We start from the raw sequence: 26,115 nt of genomic DNA on the forward strand, positions 1-26,115 counted from the left end.
GGACCAGGGCCTCGAGGGGCCCTGCTGCCTCCTGGTAGCGGAAGGTGCGGAAGCTGAGCCGTGCAGCCTCGAGCTCCTCCAGGGTGGCTGTGGGGGAGTCCATGGGGGGCAGAAATAGGGGACCCAATGGAGATGGTACGCTTGTGTGGAAGATCTTATTTGAGTTGCCAGGAAGGACCTTAAAAAAAAAAAAAAGGCGAGTCAGGTTGTGGCTCAGGACCCTGACTAAGGAAGACTGACATGGGCAATAGGCCTGCCTGAGGGCCACATGGGAACGGAGAACCCTAGGCTGGCTATGGACAAAAAGGCCTCGCAGATACAGGAGTCACAGGAGCTGAGCCACAATAGGATATGAAAACAGGAGGAAGCCTTGGGGAAAATACCTGAATGGGGGGGTGTCCAGAAAACTGCAACATGTTGTGCTACAAGGGGAGGGCCCACTGAGGAGATGATGGTAGGAAATGGGAGGCCTCAGGCTTCAGGGTTGGACGGAAGAGGCAGGGTACCAGCAACAGGCAGGTGGGGAGGCAATGGGGATCTCAATTCAGGACCAGCAGGAGCTATGAGGCTGAGTGGGAAGTAGGTGGGCCCTGTTGTGATTTGTCCTGAAAGTCTCTAAAACATGTGACCCAAGAGGGACAGCAGAACCTGCAGGCTCAGGTGCTCAAAGGGGGCTGGTGTATACTCTGAGATGCTCATGTGTTGGTGAGCTCCGCATGTAAAAACCAAGGCAACATCAGTGTCCCTACCCTGGTGCAGGTTTCCAGGGAACCATGCCCACCTGGGTGCCTGCCAGGCTGCCTATGCCTTACTCAGGTCTGTTCTATGCTCCTATAAGGGGAGTCCCATTTTTAAATTGCATTATTTTGATTTCTCCCTTTCCACAAACTCTAGTTGGAGAAAAGGTGGTTTCCTTAGACCAATTAATTTCACTATAATTTCTAAGCAAGTTAAAAAAAAAACAAAAAAAAAACAACAAAGAACATTTCAGAGCCATTATTCATGGTTACGGAACCTGTCAAAAATAAATATACAGAAAAAAATAAATAAAATAAAAATAAATGTACCGAATACACCCACGTATAAGCTGAGTTTTTTCAGCACATTATCTATGCAGTTTTTGTGGTAAAATTAGGTGCCTCAGCTGAGATTTGGGTAGGCTTATATGCAGCATATATGATACTTCTCTAAAATCTGAGTCAGCGCTTTTATGTATAGCTTTATGTGACTTTAACTCTTCCATTTCCAGTGTCAGCAGATACATGTTCATTACTGCATGATATGAACACGAGTATTAATTTCTAGAATGTACAGACTCACAATTACTAACATTTGCTTTCAAACCAAATTATTGTTCTAGATTATTAATATTTGAGGTATGTTTTAAGGACAAGTGGGGTATCATTTCCTTAGTATACTGAGTTGGTTGAGTTTTTGAATACACTGGAGCAATGGCTGGATTTAAATTTTACAGACTCCTGAATATTCTAAGGAACTCAAAGGAGCAGTAGCTAACAGGAACTAATTGAACACACGCAACAATTGTTTATCTCATGTCACCTTAAGAAATTCTGGAATAGCAAACTCATCTAATGCTTTCTGCTGCTTGTTCGAGACACTCCGGACACTTTCTTCAATCTTCTTTGTCTTCTTGCTCTGTACTGCATTGTACTCATCTGTGTGGTGCCGCTTCAGATGTCGCTCTAAATTAGCCGCATGGTCTCCAACCATATCTGTGTTGCAAATTTTACACGTGCTTTTATTTTCAATCTTTTCATACTTGAAAAATTCTCGACATGGATTTTCTCTGGTTCGGCCCATACTAGAAATCAAAGGGCAATAAGTAATATTAAGGCATGTTTTATAGCTACTAGATTGCAAGATTTTGACTAAAAACATAATGCCTCGATACATCGGTAGACATGAATTAGAGACAGGATTACTAACTTGCTTCTAGCTTGTATATTATTAAGACCATACTAATTCATCTATTAAATTCATAAGGTTTGCAGATTCCTTCCATCAGAAGTCCCACTTCACAGTTTTGTCCATTTATCCAGCACTTTCTGAAGGAAAGCCTCGCTTCATAGTGGTATGGTCAAGTTGTTTTCAGTGAAATAAGGGTATGTATCATTTGAAAGAGTAATTTTCTTTCTACTAATTGGTAATATTTGCTAACAACTGGGCTTCCAGCTGGTTCATCCCAATTCAACCTTCGTTTTAGATTTTGATTTTTCACTCCAGAAATACGGAATTAGAATCTCTGGTTTAACCCCATCCCCAGGTGATTCCTATTATGCATAAAACATATAAAATACATTGAGAATCACCTGGGGACCTTGTTAACCTTAACAAGGTCCCCAGGTGATTCTCATGCATCATCTATTAGCTATCTAAAACCACATCAAAAAGGTAAGAGTCACCGGGGGGTATGATTCTTAACAAGATCCCCAGATGTTTTTTATGCATAATCGACTGTGGATCTTGTGGAAATGTACAGTCCGATTTCGTAAACCTGGGCTGGACATGCAAATTCTCAGCAAGGGGTCGAGCCAGAAGGAACCAGTTCGAAGCGCTGGTTAACATCTGGCTTGGTGAGGTAAACATAAAACGTAAGCGTGCAATTACATGCACTGTGCGATAGAACATTTAAATCGCGACTGAGTACAAGAACGGAATCATCGAAAATCACCAGCGATTCCTGAGTTCTGGGATGTAAGCATCACAGTGCCAATCGTGAACAATGTCCGTTCGAATCGCTCACACTCACCTGACAAACTGCCGTTCGTGAAACTCCGTTCAGAACCGGGTGCCTTCCCACTCGCTCTCTTGGATCCTGACTAGGCTGTCCTCCGCGGCCGGCCGGCCCTCACATCTTCAGGAGGCTCGGCTCGCCTTACCGGGAAGAAGGGGAGCGCCGAGCGGAAATAGCGAGCTCTCACTGGCCTGCCAGTCGCCTCACGTAAGCAGCAACTCAGCCGCGGGGCCGGTGTCGGAGGGTCACTTCCGAGGAATGGCGCCGCGCCAGCTCCGCACGCCATTCTCCGTACCCTCGCGCACAACTCGGCGGCACGCCCCGCCCACGGGTTGCCTTGACAACGTCGCCCGGGCCAATCAGGCGCCGGCACCGTAGAGCCCATCCCCGGCATTCGGACTACGTTTCCCACAAGCCTCAGCAAGCAAGCAGCGGCTAGTCTGCGGCTAGTGGGAGCGTACTTCTGGACTTTCCATGTCTGACAGGTATCAGGTGTCCAACCAGGCCTCCTCACAGCCTCAGTTTGGGGGGCTCACCCCGTGACTGGCGCTCGTTCTGTGCTCGAACGAGCCACAGGACTTAACCAACTGCCAAGTTGCACACAGTACATCGAAACATTGCCCATATGCACGAGTTTGGTTTCCATTGTACAGCAAGGTGAGACGGAAGCGCCAACCAAACTATTCCTTTCGCTCATGCCCCGCCCCCGAGGCGCTCCTAGGTCATGGCCGTACTCCTGTTATCCTTGCCTCAGCAGTCACTTGTTCTGGAAAGCTGGAGGTGGCCACTTAGGGCCACCTGCATTTCTGCAGCAGTTGTCCTGCCCCATGGGCTTTCTCTGCCCACTCTGGGAAAGGAGTGCAGCTAGTCCTCTGAGCGCCCTACTGACCCGGGTGTACCTGCACCCTTCACGGAGGAAATTGCTTCAGTTTAAGGAGTATCTGCATCAATAAAGGGCGCGAGTCCAGTTGCCATGCAGGTCAGTAGGGCGCCCGGTGGAAATCGAATGAAGGAGCCGGCGTCCTGTTTGCTTCCAGGGCTAGACCCTGGCTGTTCTGAACCCACCTGGAGGAGAGTCTCTCCCGAAATAGAGGTCACCACTTGCCACTGTTAGAACTTTCGATTCTTTTCCGGGCTATTTTACCCATACGTGTGTAGTCATATATAAAAGATTTACATGCTGCTTTTGGTATTTCTACTGAACGTAACTTGATAGGCAGCTCAGGGCTTTCTAGCTGTACAAGAAAAATGTGGAGACTAAAACGTTTGGAAAAGACATTTACTTGCAGAGGGACAACCTGAAGAATGCAGCAGAAAGTTAACTGAAGTAAACAAATACTGCTGTTACCCAAGTGGCTGATATTGCATTAGTCCATTGATGGTTGGAAGGAGCACATTTGTCCTATGATCATCATAGCCCGATGTCTTCGTGTTAGGATGCGAGTGTTTGCTTGGACTGATGGCGGAGCGTAACATTTCTTTTGGGGCCCAGAACTAGTCAAACCTGTTATTTTTAGTTCACCTCTGTAGGCAATGTTACTATCAGTTTTTTGTTCCCCAATGGAGTGGCTGAACTATGATTTGGCCAATCCTAAAGTGTTTGCCTGTTTGGGTGTCCTGGTGCTGAACAACCTCAGGTGGGTGCACTGACTGGAAGCTCAGGACTTGGCAACTCTGAGCCTCCTCTTCAGAATGATCAGTTTGGGGCAGGCCTATGCTTAGGTCCTTCCTCTGAGACTACAGAACCACCAGAAGCGAGTTTTCATGTCTGCTTGGGAGGGAGAGTGCAAGGACTAATTCCTGCTGACCACTTCTCAGCTCTCTCCCACTCTTTTCTGGCTGCTCTTTCAGCCCCATTCTATAGGTACTGGGCTTTGGGCCTGCCTCTGGCATTCTGCAGGGTAAGCCTGGTCAAACCACCTCCCCACCTCCCAGTGCTGACTATGTACCATCTGTGTCAAAGTAGTGTTACCATTGACCTCTTTTTCGTCATCTTCTCGTCACTTACGAATCCTAAGTCTTCCTTTCCCTCCTTTTAGTGGGTTTTCTCAGCCAAGTGAGAGGAATGTGTTCAGTCTGCCACATGACCCAGAAAAACCCAAGGACATATCCCAGTCACCCCCTGGCAAGCCTCCTCTTGGCCACAGGTACTTCCTGGCTGCCCTGCCCATAACTGTTCTGCAGCGTGACCTCTTTAAGGATGGAGAAGGTATAAGCTCTGAACCAAACGGTCATTTCGGTCCTCACCTGCCACAGACGCTGCAGGCGAAGGCTTTCTGTGGCCGGCTGGGGCTCCTTGCGCTGCGCACCTGTCGGGTCCCCGTGGTGATCTCAGGTCTGTGTAGGCTTCAGGCTAGAGGGGCAGTAGGATGGGCCTCCCTCCCCAGAGCAGCCTCTGAGGGTGCCATGGATGAGGCCTTGGGCTGCGGGGGGCAGCCGGCGCGGGCCCTGGGCCGCCGCCCAGCCTTCTCACCGGTGTGTATCTTCTGGTGGTGGAAGAGGGCTGGGCGCTCGCGGAAGGCGCGGCCACACTGCGGACAAACGAAGGGCTTCTCACCCGTGTGGATGCGCTGGTGGCTGAGCAGCACGGCACCCTTGGCGAAGGCCTTGCCGCAGTCGCCACAGCGGAAGGGCCGCTCCCCGCTGTGCAGCAGCTGGTGCTGCGTGAGGTTGGAGCTGTGGCTGAAGGCGCGGCCGCACTGCTCGCAAGAGAAGGGCTTCTCGCCCGTGTGCACACGCTGGTGCTTGAAGAGGGAAGAGCCCTGGCTGAAGGCAGCACCGCAGAGCGCGCAGGAGAAGGGCTTCTCGCCCGTGTGCGTGCGCTCGTGCTGGATCAGGTGCGAGTTGCGGCAGAAGCGTCGGCCACAGCGTGCACAGGCGTAGGGCCGGCCGCCCGCGTGGATCTTGCGGTGCTGGCTGAGGTTGGAGCCGTGGCTGAAAGCCTTGCCGCACTCGCCGCAGCGGAAGGCCTTCTCGTCCGTGTGGATGCGCTGGTGGCGCACCAGCGACGAGCTGTGTCGGAAGGCCTTGCCGCAGGCCGGACAGGCATAAGGCGTCTCGCCGCTGTGGATGCGCTGGTGCTGCGTCAGGTGGGACGTCTGGCTGAAGGCCTTGCCGCACTCGGCGCACTCGTACGGCCGCTCGCCTGTGTGTGTGCGCAGGTGCTTAAGCAGGTCGGAGCTCTTGAAGAACACCTTGCTGCAGGCCCTGCACTCGAAAGGCTTGTCCCCAGGTGGGAGGCCAGCCACCACGTGGAGGGCCTCGCCCAGCGCGTCCCCCACTGGGGGCTCTTGGTTAGGGGCTAGGGCCTGTGTGTCGCTAGTCAGCAGCGCCAGCACATCCTCCCCGTACAGTGGGAGCTCACCGCCAGTGTGCCCGGGGACGCGTGGGAAGGCTCCCTTGTGGGGATCCCGAAGCCGCAAGTCTGGCTTTGGGAGCTTCCCCGGCGCTGGACAGTCTGTGCGGACCCTCCCACTGGGCAGGCTGCCCTCTGCAGCCCACAGTGGGGCAGTCAGGCGCAAGCCAAGGGTCGCTGCTCCGCCGTTAGAGCCTGGCAGGAGCCGCTCCCAGTAGATGACTGACACCCCCGTAGATTTCCTCTCCCCGGGTAGCAGAGCATTCTGCTGGCCCACCTGCCCCAGGTCACAGGTGCCAGCCGAAGGGACTCGAGGAGGCGGGGGCCTAGTCAGAGGGGTACCGTCCAAGAAAGGCCCCAGTAATGCCGAATCTCCAGAAACCACTCCATTGATGCCTGGGCACTGGGAACCTGGAAGCAGAGATATACTCGTTGGCTAGGTCATCGTGGCCAGAAGGGGGCTGCCAGGACAGATCAAACGGGCCAGACAAAGAGGGCTCTGGGAGCTGACTGTGTTTACAAAAGAGGGGCAGGGGGAAGCATATCCCGTGACAAGACTGGAATGCCTACAGCAGACAAGAGCCCTATGGCCCCAAATGTGGGTCAGGGGCAGCATCCCACCTGGCTCTAATGTGGGAGGACAGCAGCTGCCAGGCTCAGCCAGCACTACGGATGGGTGGCATACTCACTGCCTCATGGCACCCAGATATCCCTCCCTGCATGCCCAACCAGGGACACTCATCAACCTGCCCTAGGCTCCTTACTCTGACCAATCCTTCAGGCTGCAGACTTAGATCCATAAATCCTGCTTCCCGACCATCTCTTCCCACCAATGGCAGGGCCAAGACAGTCCTGTGTTCCCACTTCCTGGAATGTGTGGTCACAGCAAATATTCAGGAAACAGTGACAGACAAACGTGGAAGGCTCAGAGCCACATAGCTCTCCAGGTGTGCTCTGAACTGTGGCCAAGGAGTGATCTTGCATCTGAACCCAGCCCCCGAGCCCTCCTCAGCTCACTGTCCCATGGCAGCCAAGATGAGCTCCCAAGAAAACCTGATGGTGGAGGGCAAGGAGGGAAGCCAGGTGGGGCAGTGGAAAGAGAGTAGGCCAGGAAGGGTGACACACAAGCTCAGCCAAGTCCATGTGCCGAGGTCACCCTTGGTTCCAGCCCCCACTTACCAGGACTGTGCCTCCGCTGGCCTCTCCTTGCTGTGGCCAGGGTTGTGTTTCTCCCGTTGGGAACCCAGGGTTCCTTGCCATGCTCCAGTTGGATGACTATGCGGGGTCGGGAGGCCGAGAGTCCTGTGGAAGAGGACGGGGCGGAAGAAGAGCTGGCCCCTGCTAAGGGCAATTCATCTCCCAACAGAAGGCAGGAAATTCATGTCAGCTGTACAACTGTGAAAATCCAATGGTCACCCCACGGGAAGCCATGCACTTCAGGAGAACAGCCCAGTGGTCCCCTTGAGTAACCACTGTATTGCTGGTGCCAAAGGAGGGGTTGAGCCCCAAAAGACACTCCGTCAGGGTCTCCTCCCAGCCCTACCCTTTGCCTCACCACCTGGGATGGTGCTACTCCAGGCCACCAGGTTAGGGGCCACGCAAGAACCCAGCTGAGTACCAACCATCTCTCACACAGAAGAGCCAGGGCCTTACCCAGCGAGGCCACAAGTGCAAAGTTCTCCAGCATCACATGTCGGTACAGGGCTCTCTGGGCCACATCGAGGAGCCCCCATTCCTCCTGGGAGAAATACACAGCAACATCCTCGAAGGTCACCAAGCCCTGCAGTGGCAGGAAGGACAGACAAAGTCTGAGTTCTGTGACCCAGGACCCAGCTCCCCATCTCAACAACCACTTCCCCTGACGTTCCCCTAGATGCTGCCCCACGCCACTTAGTCTTCTCTTGTACTTCGGTGGCTTCTGTGTTGCTGGAAGGTGTATCACTGGTATTTCAAACACCAGCAGGTCACCCAACGTGAAAAGGTTTCACAAAGCTTGCAGACTAAGAGCAAACTACAAAGAAGGACTAGGCTCTTCATTTTCTGAGGAACCCGCCCCTGAAAACCTTAAATATAGAAGCAGAACATTGTTAGACAGAGTGTCAGAAGATGAGCCCCTCAGGAAGGCAGGCACTCCAAATAGGACAGAGGAAGAGCTTCCTCCCCAAAGTAGAGTCAAGCACAATGATGTGGTTGGAGAAGAGGCATGACTCAAAACGAGAACGGCAGTGAGCATTTATTAATAACTGGAACTTGGAATGTATGAAGTGTGAATCTAGGAAAGCTGGAAGTCATCAAAAATGAAATGGACCTCATAAAAATCGACAGACACCCGAAGCATTGTGAGCTTATTGGCCATTTTGAATCAGTCACATGGTTTCACTATGCCAGGAATGACAAATTCAAGAGGAATGGAGTCACATTCATCTACTCATTGTCAAAAAGCTCATTTCAGGATCTGTCTTGAAGTACAATGCTGCCTGTGATACAACAGTATCTATCCACATACAGGAAACTCAGTTTGAATTTGATACAACTATTCTTCAAAGAAAGAAGCCAAGGAATTCTACCAACATCTTCAGTCTGAAATGGATCAAGCATGCAATCAAAATACATTAACATTTTTGACTAGAATGCAAAAATTGTAACAAAGAGGAAGAACAGTAGTTAAAAAATATGGACTTGGTGATATAAACGAAGCTGGAGATTGCATGACAGAATTTTGCAAGACCAATTACTTCCTCTTTGTAAATACCTTTTTTCAACAACACAAATGGCAAATATACACATGGACTTCTTCAGATGGAATACACAGAAATCAAATTGACTGCATCTTTGGGAAATGATGAAGGAGAAGCTCAGGATCAGCAGGTAAAACAAGGCCAGGGGCTGATTATGGGTCAACCCATAGACTGCTCGCATGCGAATTCAAGTTGAAGTTGAAGAAAAGTAAAACAAGTCCATGAGAACCAAAAAATGATCTTGTGAATATCCCACCCAGATTTACAGAACATCTCTAGAACTGATTAAATGCATTCATTGAACGCTCATGATCTATGAAGACCTTATGAGCTGTAGATGAAATCAAGAACATTACACACGAAGAGAACAAATGATCATTGAAAATGTGGGCAACACATGGAAGAAGCACACCAGCCTATGCAACCACGAGGTGTCGAAGGGATCAGGTGTAAGGCATCATCAGAACAAAAAATCCTACCATAGTGAATGATGGGGGGAGTGTGGAGTGGAGATCCAAAGCCCATTAGTAGGCCACTGGAGATCCCCTTGCAGAGGGGTCTCGGGGAGGAGATGAGCCAGTCAGGGTGCGATGTAACAATGATGAGAAATACAACTTTCCTCTAGTTCCTAAATGTTTCCTCCCCGCTCCCACTACCATGACTCGAATTAGATCTTGCAAGTCTGGCTAGACCAGAGGAGGTACACTGGTACAGATAGGAACTGAAAATACAGGGAATCCAGGACGGATGAGCCCTATAGGACCAGTGCTGTGAGTGGCGAAACAGGGAGGGTAAAGGGAGAATGGGTAGGAAAGAGGGAACCGATTACATGGAACTGTGTGTGAGACCTCCTCCCTGGGGGACAGACAACCGAAAAGTGGATGAAGGGAAACGTCGGACAGGGCAAGATATGACAAAATACCCATTTATAAACTATCAAGGGCTCACGCGGGAGGGGGGAGCGGGGAGGGAGGGGAAAAATGAGGACCTAATGTCGGGGGTTTAAATGGAGAGAAAATGTTTTGAGAAACGATGTACAAATGCGCTTTACACAATTGATGTGTGTATGGATTGGGATAACAGTTGTATGAGCCCCTAATAAAATGTTAAAAAAAAAACAAAAACAAAAACAAACAAACAAAAAAAAGAAAGAAAATGTGGGCAAAAAAGAAAAGATCAAAGTGGACATCAGAGATTCTGAAACTTGCTCCTAATTGTAGAGGAGCTAAGGTAAATGGAAGAAATGATGAGTTCAAGGAGCCGAACAGAAGGCTTCAAAGGGTAGCTGGAGAAGGCAAAATAAAATATTATAATGAAATGTGCAAGACCCAGAGTTAGAAAACAAAAAGGAAGAAAATGCACCATTTATCTTACACTGAAAGAACCGAAGAAAAAAATTCAAGTCCCGAATTGCAGTATAGAAAGACTCTAAGGACAAATGTTGAACAATGCAGAAAGTATCAGAAGATGGAAAGAATACACAGTCACTGTACCAAAAAGAACTAGTCTACATTCAACTATTTGAAGAGGTAACATATGAGGAAGAATCAATGAAACTGGAGGAAGCTGCACTGAAAGCATTAGCCAAAAACAAGGCTCCAGGGATTGATGGAATATCAACTGAAACGTTTCAGTAAGCTGATGAAACACTAAAAACACTCAATCTATTGAAGCACTCAATCTATTGCAGGAAAATTTGAAGACAGCTATGTGGCCGACTGGAAGAGACCCACATTTGATCCCATTCCAAAGAAAGGTGACCCAACAGAATGAGCAAATTATGGAATGTCATTAATACTGCATGGAAGTAAAATTTTCCTTACGATTATTCAATGGTTGCAGCAGAACACTGACAAGCAGCTGCCACATTTTGAGGCCAGATTCAGAAGACGAGGTGGAACAAGGGACGCCACTGCTGATACCATATGATCTTCACTGTAAGCTGAATACCCAAAAGATGTTTGTGTTTCATTGATTATGCAAAGGCCCTTGACTGTGTAGATCATAACAAACTATGGATAGCCTTGAGAAGAATGGGAATTCCGGAACACTTCATTGTGCTCATGTGGATCAAGAGAACAGGGATCAAGAGGCAGTTGTGCAAACAGAACAGGGAATACTGCCTGGCAGCCACGTTAGTCCAAGGTTTGGAAGAGTTCCCCCACCTGCCCAGGGACATGCCACTCACTCCTGTGCAAGGGTGTCTTCAGTGAACTGGAGGGCGGTGTCCCAAATGTACAGTCTCCCAATCATTGGTGCCTTAATGAATACGCATGACTGGCCCTAGTGCTTGCTATTCTCCGGTGCCACTGAGTCGAGCGCCGAGACCCCATGCTCAACAGAACAAAACGTAGCTGGGTCCAGGACCATTGGATGGCCCTAATGCAGATATGGTTAATTCAATAATGTAAATGACTGTGCGAGGCCCCCCTTCTCTTCCTGCAGTTAGTTGCCAGAGGCCTACTGGCCCAGCTGTTTCAGAAAACAGTGCCCTCGGGATATCTTCAAACACAGGAGTCAAACCAAGTTCTCTGTCCCACACTAGAGCTATTTCTCCAGGATGGTCCCCACACCTCCTCCTGACGGTTCTCCACTTAGTCACGGCTAGGATACTTACTTTCCAAAGTCTAACTCCGAGAATGTCTCCCCGCCCCAGCTTAACAGCATCCTCCAGATAAAGCTCCTCTACCCATCCTTCCAGACAAACGCTCTCCTCACCCCAGCGTTGCCCTGCCTCAGTTCGGCCTCACCTTCCAAACTACACGCGCGGCCCTATCCTAGGAGCTTCCCGATCTCATACCTCGGGCTGCCAGAAGTGGGGTATCCCACTCATGCACAGCCCACTGGCCTGAGGCCAGGGGACCAAAGTCTCTTTGGAGCAGCGAAAGAGAAAGGCGCCTAGAAAGAGTTCCTCTCTCAGTTGGGACTCCAGTCCACGGGAGGTGGGGGTCCTGAGCTCCCGCACTCACCTGCGCCTGGTGCGTCAGCGCCCACGTTGCCATTGGATACCGGAGGCAGGCGGAGAGGCACCGGCGACTCCCAGCCTATAGCCACTCCGCCAGCGGCTCTGGGCCTGTACCCTAGTTGGTTCAGCACGCAGAACGCTGCTTCCCGGCGGCTGCAGGGGCCCGGGAGTGCACGTGGTGTGGAGAGCGCACAGGACGACCCCAGGGAACCCCCTACCCTACGAGCGAGGGAAACTGAGGCTGGGGGAGCGGAGCCGCGTGTGCTGTAACGAGGCGCGTGCGGGGGCGAGAGGCAGGCGAGGCCTCCGTGGCGCCTTCCTCGCTGCTCGCCACTCTGGCCCCCAGAGCCTCCCCTAACACCCGACCCGCCTGACCCGCCCAGCTCCAGCGCTGGTGTGGCCCGGACTCCCGGCAGCAAAGTGACAAGCCTAAAGGTCGGAAGTCCAGCCCCCTCCCGGGCCTTATTGGCCCAAGCGCACTGCGAACGCTCGAGCAGAACCTTCTGGGTAATGGCGATCCCTCTCACCTCCTCCCAGTCCCCAGTGCCCAGCCCGATCTCCATGGCAACGAACAAGAGTCACTTCGAGGGATGCTGGGAAATGGAGTCCTGAGAACGCGCTCTTCCATGCCCGAATATACTCAGTTACCCACGCTCACTTTCACTGTTTCACTGCACGCTCTGTCTACATTGACACACACACACACACACGCTCTGTCTTCCCTCTTTCTTGGGGGGGCGGGGGGGACGACGACGACAACTTATGTTTTTGTCCCACTGATCCCTAGAGGGAAAAAGACGGACAAACAATGATAGTATAAATCCAAAGCTCACTGCCGCCAAGAGTGGATGCCAACTCGGCGACATCGCCCGCCCTCCCCTCGTGGATTTCTGAGACTTACCAGGCGCAGAAAGCCCCATCTTCCCCCCTGCGAGTGGTTGGTGGTTTCAAACCTCAGCCCATGCAGATCACAGCCCAATGTGCGCCGGACCTGGTGCGCCACCAGGACTCACGAAGAGTATCGCGAGGGAAAAATAAAACAAAACCCTCGGCCATCCAGCCGATGCCGGCTCATAGCGACTCCATAGCACAGGGTGGAACTGAAGCGCCCGTGAGTTTCCGAGACTTGTAGAAAGCCGCGTCTTTCTCCCGCGTGTTGTGAGGAAGAGCATTCTAAAAATGGAAACTCTTAACACGGCTGAATTCTAATTTAGTCATGCCAAATCCTTGCTTGTATTGAGACTCCATTTCGTACTTTTCTGTCATCCAATGCGCGGGAGAAAGACTGGGCTTTCTCCTCGCGTAAAGAGTTTGTCTCGGAAACCCACTGGGATGGTTCTAACCTGTTCTGCAGGGCTGCGGCTGTGAGTAGGCATGTACTAGGTGACAGTGAACTTGGTGGTGCTTGTTTGGTCATACAATGCAGCCTATTCTGTAAAAATTTCCACTAAATCTTTGACCTGGCCATGAGCAGTTCTACAGAAAGATGTGGTTTTGCTTACCTTAAATACATAGATGTTGCAGAGACCAGTCAGTTGTGGTTCAACTGGAGAGAAATGTACACGTAGTGTCTGAATACCCCAAAGTGAGAGATGCCGGCAGCTTTTCTGTATTTAAACCCTCTGACTCCTGGCATTTTCACTTGTGATCCCTTTTGTTCAACAAACTTTTTGCTTTTTAAAAAACTTTTGCTTTTATATTTTAGCAGACCCCACCAACATATTGAAGACCTAACTCCATTATTGCTCCCTTGACCACTGTTAAGAAAACCTTGCAACGTTGCTGACGTCGGAAACTGGCCTCTGGTGCTTAGGTGATCTAATCATTTGCCAGGAACCGTGTAATTCAGGTGGTCAGTTGGTTCTCAAAAAGTCTGTAAACCCTACTTTAGAACATCCTGTATCTATATTTTTAAATTGTCACAGGAAACTTCAGAGTCAGTCAAAATTCTGTCACCCAGAGCCATCCTTACAAGGGCAGGCAACTCCTACATAAGAAGTCAACCAAGATCTTGTTGCCACAGCTTTGTAAATCCTGTCCACATAGAACCCAAATGTCCCCGTTTTGATTGTGGCTTTTATCTTTATTGACTCTGTCAGGTAGCTTCGGAGATGGATACTTTGTGCGAGAGCTCTTTGACTGTTTCTGTTTTGCAAAAGGCTCTTTCGCCACAATAAACTGTTCTCAATTCTAAACAGACTCATCGTTTTTTTCACAATGACAAATGGTGCTCGAATTCTGGTGTTCTTTCCAAACCTGGGTGCTACTACTTCCTTTTCAGAATCTTCCAACAGTTTCTCTGTACATTTGCTCTCAGTTTTATAGCTGCCTTCGGTGAGAGAGAGATGATGAGGTGTTCTTATTTGATCTTACCTGGCATTCGACTTTTATTTTTAAAGTGTGTAGGTTGTTTTTTTTTTTGCCCTTTAAACCTGTTCTTTTTGAAGGAAGAATATGCGAATGTGTGGCCTTGAACCGTTAGAGAGGAATCCCAGCACAAGAGTTTATCTGAACAGGTCTGGATGTGGATTGGCCTGGGTCTGGAAGTCCCTGTGGCTGACGCAGCTTCCTTTATGCTGTGGTGATGAGCATGGGTGAAGGAGAAAAGCTGATGAAAACTGAAGGCCTTGGCATCTTTTTCAGGTTTTATTTCATTCTAAGGGGCCAGGGGAACTGTGACGCTAGGGGTCCCTCGCTCCACAATCTCTGGAGGAAGAGTTGCGTATGGCTAAGCTGCAGCTGTGCAGGGATTCACAGTGGGGGTCCCGCCTCCAGGCGATAGCACTGCATCTGGCCACTGCTGCTGGGTTATCCAGAGGACCCCCCAAGCCTGGAGGCCAGTCTTTATAATGCTTGCCATGATTTCAAGTTCTTGAAACTTCCTGGGACTCTTAATTCCTTTTGTCACCTTGCAGTTAGAGCTGAGATGCACAGTTGGTCACCAGTTAGAGATGATGAGGCTGGAGAAATTGAGGGTCCAGTCCTGAAAGCAATGGCATTCACTGAGATGGGAAATTGCACAAATTATTGGGGGAGAGAGGAGAGAAGGAGAGGGTGATGGATGCTCAGTATCTCTGTGTGGAAGCATCCCAGGAGGGGTTTTCTCTCTGTCTAAAAGCCAAAACCAGTAGCCAGGATTAACGTCTACACCCTACACAAAGGTTTTAATAACTTCACATCCTATTTAATATTTGGAAAACATACAGGGCCAACACATTAAATTTTGTAAGACCTGGATATTTTAGTTCCTAGGGGCAAGACAAAGCAGAGAATAACCTAAGTTAAACTCAGCCTCCGGTAGTAGAAGACAAAAGCTATGGCTGCTCAAGTTACAAGGAAGCCAAGCCACCTCCAAGACTCCTGACTCACCTCTCAAGTCCAGGGACCCCTTCAGTACTGGAACAGTATCCGGGCAGACAGCTCAGGGGAGGCAAGGAAGTGCACCAGAAAACGGACTGTCTTTGCTCAGATCATGATCTTGTCCAGAAAAGAATCCAGGTCTGCATTCAAGACTTCACACAGCCATTCCACGTTGCTACAGTCAATCAACACGATAGAGCTATAAGCATTTGATGTGGCTTAGAGCCCATCTAACTTGACATAAACTTCCCTAATCCTTATTCAAGTTTCATATACGAGGCAACTGAAAATAGCATGGCTTTGGTCAGGTGCACCTTAGTCCTCAAAGTAACATCCCTTGTTTTTCAGGACTCTAAAGAGGTTTTGTGCAGCAGATTTACCAAATGCAATGTGTCTTTTGATCTCTTAACTGATGAGTTTGAATTGCGGTGCTGGAAAAGAAGATAAAGTCCCATGAGCTGCTAAAAGGACAAACTGACCTGTCTTGGAAGAAGTATGGCCAGAATGTTCCTTAGAGCCCAGGATGACAGGACTTCGTCTTTCATACTGTGGACATGTTATCACCAGTCCCTGGAGAAGCACATCATGCTGGGTAAGGTTGAGGGGGAGGGAAAAAGAGGAAGACCCTCAATGAGATAGACTTACACAAAGGTTGCAACAATGGGTTCAGGCACAGGAATCTATGTGAGGGTGGCGCAGGACAAGGCAGTGTTTCATTCCATTGTGCACAGAGGGTTGCTATGGGTTGGGACTGGGTCAATGGGCACCTAACAACAAAAATCTTTATCACTTTACAGCCAGTGTTCCTTTACCGACTTTTAATGCCACCAGGAACTATGCCTACTAAGGTCTAGTCTTCTAGGGTCATGACATCTGGCCAAGCACAGCTCCACCTTAAGTAGCATCTGTACTATAACTCTTCAAATGGCCTTTTGAAAGAAGAGCTCTTTTGGCTGCTCCAAGCCACCCAGAGTCCAACACAGACCCTCTTCCTCCTCAGGGTGAGCTCTCGGCCTACAGCTAACCCTGGATCTAGGCCACAAGTTTAACCTTCTGAGCTTTTCAGACTTTCCTAAGGAAGAGCCTACCATCTCACTGTGTCCCTGTGGCAGAAGCTGTGGGGTGCTCCCTAAAGCTGTTACCCTCTTATCATATTGCTCCATCATTTTTGTGTTCAACTAACTGTATGAGATAAAACAGAAATTCAAAGTCCAAAGAGATTAAGTCAAGCCAATTTTTTTTAGTTCAGGGCAGTTCAAGACAGGCATTTCAAAGTGTGGCGACTCCTGGGCTCATTAACAAATTCATGAGGGTCACATACAGAAATAGCAATATCCATGAAGAATCGTCCCTAGAACCCCCCCCCCCCACCCGTCCAAGGAGACACTCCATCAGAATCCCACGGCCATTTAAAAGTTAAACCCAGCACTGGCACAGGGGCCACCTTCCCCAACATGTGGGAGGTGACGGCCCCACAGGTGTAGCCAAGGTGAGAGTGGCAGCTAGGCTCAGATTTCTAGACAAATCACCATGTGCAGTGTCCCCTCTGAAGGCTGGCTCATATATATTTGGTACCCATTCCTTATCTCTTCAATGTGGCGATTGTATGGTGCATTTAGCTCAATTTATAATGGAGCTTTCACTCACAAAAGCTGCTCCTTGGCTGCCTCTGTCTTCTTTTATACCAAACAAGGTTCTAGAGTTGACTGAAGTGTGTCCACATTCCCTGTATACAAGATATTCCTCCAGTTCAGATGAGGGGCTGCAACTGGAAGCACTTCTACACTGGATGCACATGAACTTCCTGGTGCCGAGTTAGGCTAAATTGAGGCAAAAAGCTTCCCCACACTCGCTAGATTCATAAAACCTTTCTCCAGTGTGGGGCCCGACAAAAGTGGAGCCTTCTCTCAAGGCATTCCCACACTGGCCACACACAAGGCCTTGCTTTGGTGTGAACTTTCTGGTGTTTACTATGTGGGGAGATGGCGGTAAATGCTCTCCCGTGTTCCCTGCACTAAGGAGGCCTTTCTCCAGTGTGGAGTCTCTGGTGTTGAATGAGGCTGGAGTCGCAGCTTTCCCACATGCACTGAAGTCCTCGGGTTTTTCTCCAGTATAAACTTCCTGGGACCCAGTAAGGTAGAATCTGTGAGAGTGGTGCCCTCTCACTGCAGTAAGAAGAACTAAGGAGAACTGGCTTGCCGAACAAAGTCTAGCTTTCACCAAAAGCTTCTCACAATCCTGGATTCAAGGCCTTTCCAAGGTACACACTTATCATGGGAAGAGCTGCGCCTAAAGCCTTTTCCTCATCTGTTACAGTCCTACGGTCTTGTGAACACTCTGGTTCTGAGAGTGCATGAGTTTACTATTGCTGCTCTATTACCATACTCCTTCTGCCTTAAGACACAAGTTTATTATCTTACAGCTACAACAAGGCGTCAGCAGGGCTTTTTTTTTTTTTAACACTTTTATTGGGGGCTCTTATATCTCTTATCACAGTCCATACATTCACCCAGTGTGTCAGCACATTTGCACATATGCCGCCATCATTTTCAAAGCATTCTCTTCCCACTTGAGCCCCTGATATCAGCTACCCATTTCTTCCCCCTCCTTCCCACCCTATGAACGTTTGATAAATCATAGATTACTTTTTTCCATATCTTGCATCGGCCTCCGTCGCCCCTCACCCACTTTTCCATTAGCTGTCCCCCTGGGAGAGGGTTCTAGGTAGATCCCCTTCTGGAGGCTTTCGAGGAGATTCCATCCCCTTGTTTCTTCCAGCTTGTCCTGAATTTAGCTGTTCAAAATGCAGGCGTCACAGAAGGTACCTGGGAAATGGCCCCGTCGGAGAACTGGTAAGCGAGCTCTTCCTAGGTGTCTCTGCAGGAAAAACAGGACAACAGATTCCAAAGGTTTTCCCTCCATCTTTGAGGATTATAGAGTGCTTTTTTATGCCTCACCTTCGCCGCTCCGTTTTTCCCCTTCTGGGCAGGCCGATAGAGGCATTCCCCTTCGTGTATGCCTCTTCCTTTACTGCTGGAGGGAAAGGTAAACCTAACAATTCCCAAGCCTGTGAGTGGAAACTTTTCCGAAGTCCCACCCTTTAGCTACTATAAAGCCCCCACCCCACTTTACGGAGGAGTAAACTTTGTCTCCGATCCTTAGTATGTGAAGTATTATCCACCTTGACAGGCTGCACCAAGTTTCAGTCCACTATGTGTATGTAGTGTGACCACAAACATCACCTACACAACCTGTGTAGAGTAGTTCCTCAGGGAGTGGTGTTCTCCTGCATGAAGTGTATCTTCTGTCTGACGCTCTCTCACAGATACTCAGGGCTTCTCTGAGCGGGGGTCCTTTCGTGCTGGAGGAGGCCGCACTGACAGCTGTGTCCTGCTGCACTCCCAGGCCCCTCTTTTGCGTGCTGAGCAAATGAACGGCTCTGGATGAAAGCATCCTGGCAGGCACTGCGTGCATACAGGCCTACTTAGTGCGTGCTTTTGGGTGTTTACTAAAAGTTAGGTCTATAGCTAAGGGCCATAGTATTGCACATGGTAGACATTTCTGTAGTATGAGCTCTCTCAATGAATAAGGGGTAGGGTGTTGGTTGGACGGTTCCTGTGTTTGGTACAGCCACGTGGTCTTTCTTCTGTGTTAATTTTGTGAGGTGGGTGCTTTGGCTGAAAGCTTTCCACATTAACTGTGTTTCTAAGACCTTTCTCCTGGGTGAACTTTCTGTTATCAAACTATGCGGCGCTGGTGTCTAAGAACGTTCCCACATTTGCCGTATCATCAGATCTTTCCATGGTGTGAACAACTTGGCGCTGTACCAGGGCAGAGCTTTCACCAAAGGCTTTTCCACATTCTCGGCGCTCAGTAGGTCCTCCCTCCTCCACTGTCTCCTTTCTGGTGCTTAATTAGCACGTGGCTCGACCAAAAGCATTTCCACACTTCATGCGCTTGTACGGCCTTTCTCCAGAGTTTAACTTTGCTCTGCGTTTTCAGTTCCGACAGGCAACTGAAGGGCTTCTCCCCCTCCTTACACACACAGGCCATTTCTGCAGGGTGAGTTTTTCCCGTGAGCTACAAGAGCTGGTTTCTCTCCAAAAGCCTTTCTGCCTGCTGGACAACCAGTCTCTCTCCAGGCAGATGCGCAGGGTGAAGCTCTTCAGGGAGGCTTTCTTCCGGTTGTTGCTCTGAAGGGTCTCAGCATGGGATAGACCCCGTGAGCTGCCTGAGGCTGGAGCTGTGGGGGACGCCCCCCACTGGGCTGGAGAAGTCATAGGCTGTCTGTGGAGGATTTCTCTGCAGCGGGCACCTTTGGCGCAGCGTCACAATTGAGGCCTCACACTCACCCCAATAAAAAGGTTTCGTTTATGTTGAAGGATGGTGCAGAACCAGCGCTCTCTCCCACGTGCCCCACCCATGTGCAGTGTCTACCCAGGGCTTGTCCCGATGCCCCACTACGTAGAAGATCTCGATGAAGATCTGACCACCTGGGTTCTAGGGGTACACCTTCAGGTTAGCAAGGCTGGCATGGGGACTGTGGGCCTGTGGTGTTACTTCTCCAGAACTCTCCTGTCCCTTCCATGCAAACTGCCTGAGAGCAGAGAAATGCCTTCTTTCCGTGGCACAATAGGGAGCGGGCAAGTTCACTCTGAACAAACTTCTACTACTCTCAGAAGTGATTCTGTGGGATTTTGCAGATCAGGGGCAGGCATCAAGGTGAACAAGGCTCTGCCCTGCTCCACAAGACCACAGTATGAGCAAACCTGAGGAGGGTCAAACATCCAGTGTGGCCAGCAGAATTTCCTGCTCACTAACATGATTCAATATGCCCTCTGTCAGAGGGCAAATAGCATAACACCTGTTACTTTGTAGGACTATGCTTGAAAGCTGACACTAGAGTGTCTCGCACAGAGAGGAAAAAGTATGGAATGGGAAGACGGTAAGCGTGGGAAGCAGAAAGATTTCTCCCAAGTTGTCTCCCCCAACTATATGCCAAACGTAGCTGCTTGCTACACTTGGCGAATGACTATACATTTGGAGGTCAACAGAAGGAGGTCAGGGGTTATTTTCTCTAAGGGTTATCAGCCATCCAGAACAAGCAGACACCACTGTTTATCCCACAACAAGTAGGGCCCCACTCCCTTCTCATAAGAATAGTAGATTGTTTCCCTGAAGGAGAGCTCAGGGAGGTCAAGCCCACTCAAGGGTGACCAAGTTTAGGCCGCCATCGTGAATCTAGGGTCCACCCTTCTTGTCACATGTATACCTCTAGTTCCTCCCATTCCTATGTTCACACCCCTAGCTCATTTCCTTTCTGTCACACTTATGCCTATTGTACTGCCCCTTCCTGTGATGTGTATGCCTATTGTACTGCCCCTTCATGTGACATGTGGTTATCTGTGATCATGCCCCCCTAAGTAGATATAACCCTTGGTTAGTAATAAACGGGGGAGCTAACTTCAACTCTTTTTATGGTAAAAGAGCAAAGATGGCGTATCTTAGCTGTACATTGGTGAGCTTGGCCATAGCCAGTTCACATTTGTGACCTGTTTACCACTTACATACATCAAGAGTTTCGAAAGTATAAACAATTTCCTCTCCATGTGTCACTGAGTGATTGGATTAATGTCAAGAGGGGGATGTTAAAGGCTCCTGGGAAATTCGAACTAAAAGTAACGGGAGTTTTTCCATGACCTTCTTAAAGCCCCCTCTTGTTTAAATGAAAGCATCTCATGCAGTTTTCTAAAGAGGAACTATTATATTCTCTCAAGTTCTTGTCATAGGAGTTTTCTGCTAAATAAAACTTCACACCAATCTAAAAAAGAAAAGAAAAAGAAGAAGAAAGTGGAAATGAGGTTCAGACACTGACCTTGGCACTGGGACAGTGACATGCACAGTCTCAACCCCACCCCCAAATGCCACCCCCAAGAGAGGCCTCTTCCTGGCCTCTCTCAACACTAGGTTTACAGACATTTCTTTTTCTATTAAAAATTTTTTAACAAATCACTTTATTGGAGGCTCTTATAATAATCCATACATCAATTGTATCAAGCACATTTGTACATATGTTGCCATTGTCATTTCCAAGCATGTTCTTTCTACTTGAGCCCTTGGGATCAGCTCCTCTTTCTTCCCCTCCCACCCTTGTGAAACCCTTGATAATTTATAAATTATTTTTATTTTCATATTTTATACTGCCCACTGTCTCCCTTCACCCGTTTCTGCTGTTCACCCCGGTGAGGGCCTGGGGGTTGTATGTTGATCACTGCGATTGGTTCTCCCTTTCTCCCCCTTCTCCCCTCACCCTCATGGTATCAATATTTATTGGTCCTGAGGGGACAGATATTTTATCTATCCTAGATTCTGTGTGTTGAGAGCTCTTATCTGTACCAGCATCCATGCGCTGGTCTAGCCAGGTTTGTAAGATAGAGATGGGGTCTTGACAGCGCGGGGAGGAAGCATTAGAGAACTAGAACAGCGTTTCTCAAACTATGGGTTGAGGCTCCTTTGGGGGCTGAACGACCCTTTCACAGGGGTCACCCGATTCATCACAGTAGCAAAATGACAATAAGGAAGTAGCAATGAAAATAATGTTATGGTTGGGGAGGGGGTCACCACAACCTGAGGAACTGTATTAAAGGGTCGCGGCATTAGGAAAGTTGAGAACCACTGAACTAGAACAATGTTGTGTGTTTTATTGGTGCTATACTGAACCCTGGCTGGCTCGTCCTTCCTTGTGACCCTTCTCTGAGAGATGTCCAATTGTCTACAGATGGGCTTTGGGGTCTCCATTCCGAGCCCCCTCATTCGTATTGAATGGTTATTTTGGGTCTTGTGATGCCTGATATCTGATCCATCGACACCTCATGATCACACAGGTTGGTGTGCTTCTTCTGTGTGGGCTTTGTTGCTCCCCTGCTAGATGGCCACTTGCTTAACTTCAAGTTTTTAAGACCCCAAACACTATATCTTATAATAGCCGGGCACCATCAGCTTTCTTCATCACATTAGCATATGCACCTATTTTGTCTTCAGTGATCATGTAGAGAAGGCGAGCATCACAGAATTCCAGGTTATCAGAACATGTTCTTGTACTGATGCAGGACTTGAGTAGAGGCCCAATGTCCCAGCCACTTCTTACATATCTATCTATACAGACATGTGCCAAGTTGACACGTGAACAAAACCACACATTTTATTTAAAAAACAACTTATTTTATTTACAAATAACATAATTATACACTATTAACGCATAATTAAACTATGTGATACTGCATATTATATAAAATTTATGGTATTTAACATTATACATCAAATAAGGTAGTGGGTTCAATGTATCATAAAGGTCACTTGGGTCAGTCAACATGCCAATCCCCACTACATTGTTTGTCTTTACATATGATGTTTACTTTTTAAGAACTTTTTGACTATGTTTATATTTATTTATTTTTAAAAATAATCATTTTATTAGGGGCTCATACAACTCATCACAATCTGTACATACGTCATCTGTGTCCAGCACTTTAGTACATATGTTGACTTCATCATTCTTACGACACCCACTTTCCACTTGAGCCCCTGGATGTTTATATTTATTACTGAAATAATGCTTTCATAAATGAAACCGGTTTACTGGGATTAATAATTTCTGTTCGCATCAAATTGACACATATCCGCAGAGATAGGTATATCACAGATAATTTCAATGTTAGAAGGCTTAGAAAATTAACTTGAATATACAGTTGTCTCATTAAATGGATAAAAAGTCAGTATAAATGGTAGGAGGGATATGTAAAGCTTCTGTAATTTTCATTGATGAAAATGAAATGCACCAAAATGATGTGTCCTAGCGGGGGAGGGAAGGAAAAGAGAGGAGCTGATACCAAGGGCTCCAAATAGAAAGTAAGTGTTTAGAAAACGACGATGGCAACATATGTACAAATATGCTTGATACAATTAATGTAGTGAATGTTATAAAAGCTGTACAAGCGCCAATAAAACGATTTTTTTTTAAAAAGTGTCCCGTAAAGTGAATGCTAATGTGGTCACAACTGCATCCTCCCAGCCAGAAGCCCTCAGCTCCTGTTGAGTTCCAGAAAAAAGACCCCCTTGAGTGAAGTGGCCACAAGTCCTGTGGAGAAAGACAGGGCAGGGCAGGTGTCTTGCCTGTCTGTCCGAGACCCACCTGGAGGAAGACCATGAGGAGCCTGCTTCATCTTTACTATTCAACAGGGAAAGGACTGCCAAAAAATGAATCTTTAGGGAGAGTTTTGTAGGATCAGTCTAGTAGTTTCTGAAAGCAATAACCACATCTAGACCCTCAGATCTTGGCACCAGGTAGCTCTTGGGAAATACCTGTTGGAGAAGGGGAGAAGAATTCATGTTACAGAGAGGTCACAGCTTCTGCCAGATGACCCTGCTTGGGAATGGCCAAACCCAGTGCACTTACTGGACGCAGGGAGACAATCCTGACACATGCACACACACCCCACCCCACCCTCAGCCACTGTAACCCTGTGGCAACAGGTGTCCGGTGGCTCAAGGAGAGCAATAGTCACTGTCCACGGTGCCAGCTGAGGCCCCAACAACTCCTCTGACGAGGAGCACTTCAAGAAGCCTCAGCCAGAGAGGCCAGGAGTGGGAAACTCCCCAGCACCACATCCCGGTCAAGGTTCTTTGGGGTCACAGGAGAGGTACTGTCATACCCTCCAAGTCACCAGGTGCTGTGATGATGGGGACAACAGGTGATCCTCTGAGGCCAATGAGTGAGGGGACACTTTTAAGCTCTGGCCTTGGGCCCCAGGGGTCCTTGCCCTTTCCCTGGCAGCACCTCCTAGATAGACCCCCAGCTCATCTTCCTCCCAAAGCTCCCATTTCAGAGTGGACACCACTCACCAATGCTCCCAGGTCCCACTGGTCATCCGGTCCAACCCACCGCCTCAATACTCAGTTGACACTCTCCCATCCAAGTGTGGCAGCCACGGTCCTGCCCACTGTACTCGTAGACACCTTCCTGGTTGCTCCGCACAGCATGCCTTCTGATCATAACGAGCCCCCAGCCTGGGCTCGCCCCACATGACTTGGTCTGACTGTTGCACCCGCCTTACTTACTGCAGCCATCAGTTTCAACAGCTCTTCCCCACCACCACCACCGGGGCCGCCCCCACCCCCCCATCTGACCTCTTCACAGGCCACTCTGCACACAGCAGCTAGAGGGACCCTGGAAGTCACAGCCAAAATCCAATTCCATTCCTGACTTGCAAAAAAACTCTCTTGGCTGCCCCTGACTTATCATTCCAGACCTTCTACCTGTCTCTGTCCTTGCTACATCCTTCAACTGCAAATAAATACCCAGCTTCTCAAACCCTGGGCCACTCAGAGGATAAACCCACCTACCAGGAGCTCCTGCAGTGTAGCAAATGGTCACTCCACACAGGAAGCCACCTCACAATGCTCTTCATTCAAAGCAAACCACATGGTCTGCCTTCTCTGGTACCTTTTAGATCCCTCTAGCCACCTGCACATACTCCAACACTGTGCTCACCGTGGGACTCCCATCCCCATCTTGTCTAAAGCTCTCACCATCCCCTGTCCTGTCTCGGATACCACTATGCCCTAGACGACTGCTGAAGGTTCCTCACTGCCCTCCCCACTTTTCCCCTTACTCGAGGGTGTTCATACATCTGCCAGAAGACCTCTTACCATCAGAATAAAGGCCCAGCTCTTTAACCTCCTGTTGCAACCAAAATCCTCCACTCAGGTACTCGATTTCCATTAACTAGAAGGCCTCTGAGTCCCTTGAGTCCCTTGAAAATCATGGCTCAGTCTCATAGACAAGCCTGAAAAGTCCTTATCTCTACTGGCATACAGACTTCTGGTCTGGGATATGGGCACAGACTCAGGGTGCGTCTATCCTTTCAGGGTGCTGACCGTCTTAAAACAAATTAAGTGGTAGACCCACGAACATTGGGGTCCAAAGACCTTGGAAAGCAGGATTATGGTACATGTGTACAAGTGGAACCCTTCCTTCACCTGACACGAATCCGGTAGCACAGCAGTTGCCCTGAGAACCTATGGATCGATGTCACAGGTGTGTGGCGTGGCTGGGCAAGAAACAGCACCGACGTCTGGACGACCTCAGGGAGTAGGCAGCCCCACCTCTGTCTCTCACTGAAAATACTGGGAAAATACTCAAGATGTCTTTCCTGAAAGGCTGTGGTGGATGGCTAGGCTTCTGCACAGGCTAAGGAGGGCATCTCAAGGGGCTGCCCATTTTACTGCTGGGGAAATTAGGGTTCGGGGAGATGAAGACATTCTCACGTCCTCTGGACATGTTGTCAAAAGAGGCCAGTCCCTGGGCAAGGACATCATGGTTGGTAAAGAGGAGGGGCGGCGACAAAGAGGAAGGGCCTCGACCGACGAGCTGGGTGAACATAGTGGCTGCAACACTGGACTCACACATTCACAGCAGTTGTGAAGACGATGCGGGGCTGGGGCGTGTTTCTCTCTGTAGTGCATGGAGTCGCCATGAACTAGAGCCAATCTGATGGCACCTAACATTATCATCGACAACCACCCAGGACGAAGACGCAAAGAGGCAAAAGGCAGGGCGCCTTCTCAGTCTCCCCCACTTTTGTCAACTAAACCCAGATGCACCTGCCCAGGAGGCATTCAGGATGCTCAAGTCCACTGAAATAACCCTGACTCCACGCCTGGAAGTCACGTCTCCACTGGTGTGCACACAAACACAATTTTAAAAGCCCTCTCTCCTGGGCCACTATTGGCCAACGTCTATGGCGCAATGCCTTGCAGGCACTGCAGTTTTAATCCAGCTTCAACAAAGGCTACCCTTTCTGATTTCCACGGTACCAACCAAACGAGGGGCGTTGGGAAATCAGGTCCAGGTCAGTCGGTTTACTGTTGACCCGTGCGAGGC

General features: G+C 49.0%; 1 protein-coding gene and 1 long non-coding RNA gene across 3 annotated transcripts in view; both read right to left on the bottom strand.

Moving 5' to 3' along the window:
- Positions 1-4,020: 4,020 nt before the first annotated feature.
- Positions 4,021-26,115, bottom strand: part of LOC101642830 (zinc finger protein 324A) — a 34,402-nt gene continuing 12,307 nt past the window's right edge. The window contains exons 2-5 of one of the 2 annotated variants that reach the window (XM_045292327.1): positions 23,365-23,534; positions 7,764-7,890; positions 7,290-7,412; positions 4,021-6,521 (exon numbers count right to left, since the gene is read on the bottom strand). In XM_045292327.1, the coding sequence (XP_045148262.1) occupies positions 5,104-6,521; positions 7,290-7,412; positions 7,764-7,890; positions 23,365-23,379 (1,683 nt within the window). In that variant the 5' untranslated portion in view covers positions 23,380-23,534 and the 3' untranslated portion in view covers positions 4,021-5,103. Of the gene's footprint in view, positions 6,522-7,289; positions 7,413-7,763; positions 7,891-11,817; positions 11,946-23,364; positions 23,535-26,115 lie in introns of those variants that run through there. The other variant, XM_045292326.1, reaches the window with a different exon arrangement.
- Positions 14,463-15,746, bottom strand: LOC123521933. Its single transcript, XR_006680280.1, has 3 exons — positions 15,653-15,746; positions 15,183-15,348; positions 14,463-14,796 (listed from the first exon to the last, which is right to left on the bottom strand). It is a non-coding gene; the product is annotated as an uncharacterized LOC123521933 (long non-coding RNA).

This window comes from Echinops telfairi, unplaced genomic scaffold, assembly GCF_000313985.2.
Source record: "Echinops telfairi isolate 266 unplaced genomic scaffold, ASM31398v2 ScPeMD7_655;HRSCAF=1070, whole genome shotgun sequence".
Taxonomy (NCBI): Eukaryota; Metazoa; Chordata; class Mammalia; order Afrosoricida; family Tenrecidae; genus Echinops; species Echinops telfairi.